Source organism: Scyliorhinus canicula, chromosome 4, assembly GCF_902713615.1.
Source record: "Scyliorhinus canicula chromosome 4, sScyCan1.1, whole genome shotgun sequence".
Lineage (NCBI taxonomy): Eukaryota > Metazoa > Chordata > Chondrichthyes > Carcharhiniformes > Scyliorhinidae > Scyliorhinus > Scyliorhinus canicula.
The window spans coordinates 105163316-105169629 of NC_052149.1; the positions used below are offsets into that span (position 1 = coordinate 105163316).

At 50.7% G+C, this 6314-nt stretch overlaps 1 protein-coding gene across 1 annotated transcript; it reads left to right on the forward strand.

The window, feature by feature from the left end:
• LOC119964230 (tumor necrosis factor ligand superfamily member 6-like) lies at positions 1-4554 on the forward strand (the record flags this gene model as incomplete). Its single annotated transcript, XM_038793514.1, has 3 exons — positions 1-66; positions 551-689; positions 3854-4554. Coding segments are annotated over 3 exons (597 nt in total), but the record flags the coding sequence as incomplete, so codon positions are not given.
• Between the last annotated feature and the right edge of the window lie 1760 nt (positions 4555-6314).

The window sequence follows — 6314 nt, forward strand, 5'->3', positions numbered from 1 at the left end:
CTCCCCCCTCCGTCTCCCCCACTCCCCCCTCCGTCTCCCCCACCCCCCCTCCGTCTCCCCCACCCCCCCCTCCGTCTCCCCCACTCCCCCCCGCTCTGGACCCCCCTCCCGTTCTCGAGGATGCCTTCCCCGTTGTGGCCAGACTCCAGCAGTGCGCTGAGCGGTGCGCTCACCTCCTCGAAGCTCTCGTCAGCCAGCACGACTGGTTGACGAACCTGAAAAGCAGGTGTGTTGGCCAGGGTGAAAACAGTGCGTGATGACGTCGGGACTTCGGCCCATCCGGTCCGGAGAATAGCGGGGGGCCAATAAGTAGCGATTCTGGTCGTGTCGGGGGCGCGTTCGAGGCCTTTGTCGGGAATGCCGACGTGTAGTTTGTGTGGGGTTCGGAGAATAGCGGGAGGGCGTCGGACCAGCGTCGCCGTGAAAATTTGCGCGGCCCGCTATTCTCTGAACCGGCGTGAGTGCGGAGAATCGCGCCCTGGATCTCTGGCGACTTCCACCATTTTGCTATGACAGAGAGCCTCTCTATCAATGTGAAAATCTGGTCCAGGGTCATGCATCAATAGTTGACATTGGGATCACAAATGAGGAATGGTCACTAGGGCCAGTACAGGACAGCCAATGCACCCTGGCACTCATTGTGAATTATTACTTCAAGCTTAAGGGAGACAACAGGGGAATGGTACACGGTTTGGTTTCTAATATTTCATTCAGTATCGAATGTTAGGGAAAGGAAATGGGCTGAAGGTAATGTCATGGGGACGTGCCTTGTGGTACAGCAGAATGAAACTGAGGCCTTTCTTTGTGTGGCCTGGAGGAGCCCTCCTGCTCGTCCTTGTTCCACGGATATAAAGTTAACTTTTAGGGCTGTGTCTCTTAGATTCTACGAAAATGTACTGCATGAGATCCCACTGTGCCATTAAAATGGCATGAGGATCATATTACCCTAACTAGCATATGTGAATGAGGCTCATGCCTGAGTTCAGTGGCCAAATTAGTTGCTGAAAAAAAAATTGGCTTTAAACCTGGTGGTTTAGCACACTGGGCTAAATAGCTAGCTTGTAATGCAGAACAAGTTAGCAGCGCAGGTTCAATTCCCGTACCAGCCTCCCCAAACAGGTGCCGGAATGTGGCGACTCGGGGCCTTCCACAATAACTTTATTGAAGCCTGTGGTGATATGCATCACTGTAAATACACAATATACCTAGCTAGACACTAGAGGGAGCACCAGGGACATCATGACACAAAGACAGTCAACCAATAGGTCAGTAAGATAGGACACGACCAATGGGCTTTCACGACACACACAGAGGTGACACTACCACAGGAGGGCATTACACCAACCCATATATAGACACAGCACATATGATCTTCCTCTTTCCAGTGGAGGAACTTAGTGAGTACATAGGGTTGATTGAAACACATCACAACCACCACGTGGATTGTAGCAGACTGGTTCTGAGTAGCTACAGCAGGATTAACAGGAGAGTCAAATCCAAGTAGGAGAATCGTTAACAGTTTAATAAATGTATTAAGGCTATAACCAAGTCTGAACCTTCCTTTGTCAGGGTGCAGATCAAGGAAGCAGCTTATGCTATGTCAGGAGCACAACAAAACAAAGCCTACTTGTGACAATAAGTGATTATTATTATTAGTATTAAAGCATCAAACTTTTAGTTTAACTCCCTTTCCATCCGATATCATGGGGGGAATTCTCTGACCCTCTGCAGGGCCGGGGAATCGCTCAGGGCCGGCGTTAATCCCGCCCCCGCCGTGGCAGGAATTCTCCGCCACCCGGGAATCGGCGGGAGCGGGAATTGTGCCGCGCCGATCGACGTGCCCCCCGTGGCGATTCTCCGGCCCGCGATGGGCCGAAGTCCCGCCGCTGACAGGCCAATCCCGCCGACGTGGTTTAAACAACCTCTGTGCCGGCGGGATTGGCGGCACGAGCGGGCCCTTGAGGAACTGGGGGGGGGGGGGCACGGGGCGATCGGACCCCGGGGGTGCCCCCACGGTGGCCTGGCCCGCGATCGGGGCCCACCGATTGGCAGGCGGGCCAGTGCCGTGGGGGCACTCTTTTTCTTCTGCTGCCGCCACGGCCTCCACCATGGCGGAGGCGGAAGAGAACCCCCCAACCACGCATGTGCCGGTGGTGACGTCAGCGGCCGCTGATGCACCGGCGCATGCGCGAACCGGCTACGGCCTTTCGGCCAGCCCCTGACACCGGCCGGCGGGCATCAAAGGCCATTGGCATCGGTTTTGGCGCCAGTCGGCCTGGCGCCAACCACTCCGGCGCGGGCCTAGCCCTAAAGGTGCAGAGTTGGGGAGAATCCTGCCCCTGGAGAGGAATTCTGTGGACTGCTAGCTAGAGGTGGCCTGCTAAATCAGGCACAAAGGAAAAAACAGGGGGCTGGATTCTCCGATCCCTGACAGCGAAATCATGTTCGGCGACGGGGCTGAGAATCCTCGATGACGGCGAAATCGGGGGCGGTGCTGCTTTTGCAATGCTCCACCCCGAAAAGCGGCGTACTCTTGCGCCATTTCCACGGCCTCTGCACGTTGGCTGAGGCACGCCCCGTGATGTTCCGTCCCCGACCTGCCTAGTTTCTGGCGGCATGGGACACGGGTGGTCTCGCCCGTTAGGAACTGAGTGTGGCAGCTGCGGACTCAGTCCAGCGCCACCACAGCCGGGGAGGGCCAATCTGAGGGCAGGGATGGACGTATTCGGGCACTGTTGTGGGCGGTCCGGGGCATGCGAGCCGGCCGAATAGGGGGGCTGTTACGTGGGCCGGGTCCATGAGCGGCATCAGCCATGAAGCACGGCGCATGTCCGGCCACGGACCCGGCCCTTATCGCCAGCTAGAGCCGGGTGCTCTACGCTGCCCATCTGCTCGTCCCCAGCAAAACGGGAAATCGGTGGCCATTTTTGCCGGTATTCCTGATGTAAAACGCCACCGTTTTCACGTCGGCGGGGGGACTTACTCTCCGGAATGGAGAATTCAGCCCAGGATTCTTGCTGGGCGTCAAACACCTTGCAGGCCTTTCGGTCTACTCCGCCGGCCCTGATCAGGTTCCCATCAATCTCAACGAGCTTTTCGCCAGAGCGGGTGAGAACAAACAAACACCCAATTAAACATCATTCCCATATCATTTTCGGGCAGGAAGCCTGATTCACCAGCCTCCTGGGATTCTCCAGCTGGGAGTCACACTGACATTAATTGGTGCAAGTCCTGACATGTGTACCCTCAGCCTTGGCCCTGCCATCCCAACCCAAGTCCAACGACCCCCACCTCCCCAGAAGGACCTCATTCGGCACCCTGGAGGCAAGTGTAGGGAGGGTACTGGCCCCCTCCCCCCCCCCCCCCCCCCCCACTCAGAGTCCAAGGCGCCAGTTTATCAATGCCAAAGAGCAGAACCAGAAGGTAGTCTGAGGGGCAGGGGCCTGAAGAGGGGTGCATTTGGCATGCTCATAACGGGGTATTACTCATTTTGGGGGGGGGGGGGGTGTGTGTGGCTTTTCCAGCAATTGGGGGGGAGTGGGCAAACAATTTGGGGGGAGGGGGGGTTTACAACACCTCTGAGGAGTGGGACCTGTCAGCGAGTTTAGGTCCCACCCCTCTCAAGTCCAACATGAAACCCAATCCTGTGAAAATAAGTTTCTAAGTGCCCCTGAATGGCATGTCCGCATCGCTCCCAGCACCAGCGGACAACACTCCCAATTCCCCGCTGACAGGGGCACTGGGGGTCAAAGCAGGAGAATTCCAGCCCTGCTTAGCAGCCCGGTTTGACATGTTTGCAAAGCGTGTGAATTGGATGTGTGATTTTCTGATTTATTTCAAAAATTTACTCCAGGATATGGCCTCACTGAGAATTCCAAGATGCTGACATGGAAAGGAACCACTGGCACTGCCTTCATGAGAGGAGTCGATTACCAAGATGAAGGGCTGGTTGTCCATGCACCTGGACTTTTCTTTATTTATTCAAGGATTCTTTTTAGGGATGTTAACAGTGTAAACGACAGATTTCAAGAACAAAATGTGTTCAAAAAAACCAAGCAGTATCATCGAGACATATCTCTAATGAGAATAATAAAACATAATTATTGTGCCATGAATATAAATGCTTGGTCTGAAAGTACAGGAATATTTATGTTAAGCGAAGGAGATTACATTTATGTCAGTGTGTCATACCCAGACTTTGTTGGGGATGAGCATTCTACTTACTTTGAGTTGTACTGGCTTTAGTTTGCATTGCCAGTTTTCTGTATTCTTGCACATAATTCTCCGGCATATAGTTATCGACGTGCTTACCGGAACTTTTATTTAGTTGGTATGAGTAAAGCTGGAGTGCTCCATGAAGTCATTTATTTAATATTTCAATTTCTCCTCCTATAATTACTCAGATCATCTTTTGTCCTGATTGGGCAGCACGGTAGCATAGTGGTTAGCATTGTTGCTTCACAGCGCCAGGGTCGCAGGTTCGATTCCCGGCTTGGGTCACTGTCTGTGCGGAGTCTGCACACTTTCCGCTGTCTGCGTGGGTTTCCTCCGGATACTCCGGTTTCCTCCCACAAGTCCCAAAAGACATGCTGTTAGGTGAAATGGACATTCTGAATTCTCCCTCTGTGTACCCGAACAGGTGCAGATGGTGACTAGGGGCTTCTCACAGTAACTTAATTGCAGTGTTAATGTAAGCCTACCTGTGACAATAAAGATTATTATTATAAGGCCAAATGGATTGGTTGAATATAATGCATGAGTTTTTAATTTATTAGCGCACTAGTGCCAAACAATATAGCATTACAATCCCAGACCAGACCCCAACAGTTGCTAGGATACTGGACAGGGTTATTCTCTCTTCCAACCTCTTCTGTTGGGCAGGAGATACAAAAGTCTGAGAACACACACTAACAGGTTCAAAAACAGCTTCCTCCCTGCTGCTACCAGACTCCTGAATGACTCTCTTATGGACTGAACTGATCTCTCTATGCATCTTCTTTACTGAGTAATACTATACTTCGTATGCTTCATCCCATGTCTATGTATTTACATTGTGGATTTATCTTTTTTGCTATGTATTTCATGTACGGAACAAACTGCCTGGACTGTACGCAGAACAATACCTTTCACTGTATCTCTGTACATGTGACAATAAATCAAATCAAATCAGAAGCCCCAATATTTTATTTTAAATTTGTAAGACTGTGAGGAAAGGATACTTCGCTCCGGAGTGATTTCACACAAAATAGGGTTATATTATGTTCAACAAACTTTGTTACTCGCACAATATTAAAATATATTTAATGTCACACAAGAAAATAGCTTACAATTACCCCTTAAACAATGCTAATCAATACAGTGACACAATAATCTTTAACCGCTAACTTTAGATGGATCAAAAATCCATTAACCCAAACTTTTACGATGTGTTAATTGCACCTCTGGCTTCAAAAAGCCCAGCTGTCTTGCAAACCAGGATTTTAAAAAATATTGCAGCAGTCAGACACACACTAACCCAGGCTTTTAATCCTTACAGCGCCAAATACGTATAATACAGGGAGAATGTGCAAACTCCACACGGACAGTGACCCAGAGCCGGGATCGAACCTGGGATCTCAGTGCCTTGAGGTTGCAGTGCTAACCCTCTGCGCCACCGTGCTGCCCAACCTCCTCTTTCTAATCGATGACTGACATTGGATTGAACATACAGCATAGAAACCGACCATTCAACCAAAAGCCCATTCTGGTGTTTATGCTTCAATCAAATTTCCTTTCACCATTCTTCATCTAACTGTGCCAGCTTAACCCTCTATCCGCATCTCCCTTGTGTGCTTATCCCGCTTCCACTTAAGTGCACATCAACTGTTGGGTTTCCCCCACAGGATATTAGTGCCCCTCTGGTCCAGGTGTAGACCATCCCGTTTGTAGAGGTCCCACCTACCCCAGAATGAGCCCCAATTATCCAGGAATCTGAAACCCTCCCTCCTGCACCATCCCTGTAGCCACGTGTTCAACTGCTCTCTCTCCCTATTCCTCATCTCGCTAGCACGTGGCACGGGCAACAATCCAGAGATAATAACTCTGTTTAGGGTTGGTTTCCCTCAAATTTTATAAGGTTAAGGGGCGATTTAACGGATGTTTTCAAGATGTTTAGGCAAACCAGCTGGGTAAATAGGCATAGCCTAAAGAAAATCAGGAGGAAAGTTCACACTCTGACGCACAAAGGGTGGTAGAAGTTTGGAATTGTTTAGTGAATAGCAACAACTGTCAGGTCATTGAGTTAATCTAGAACTTGTGGTTGACAGATTTTTGTT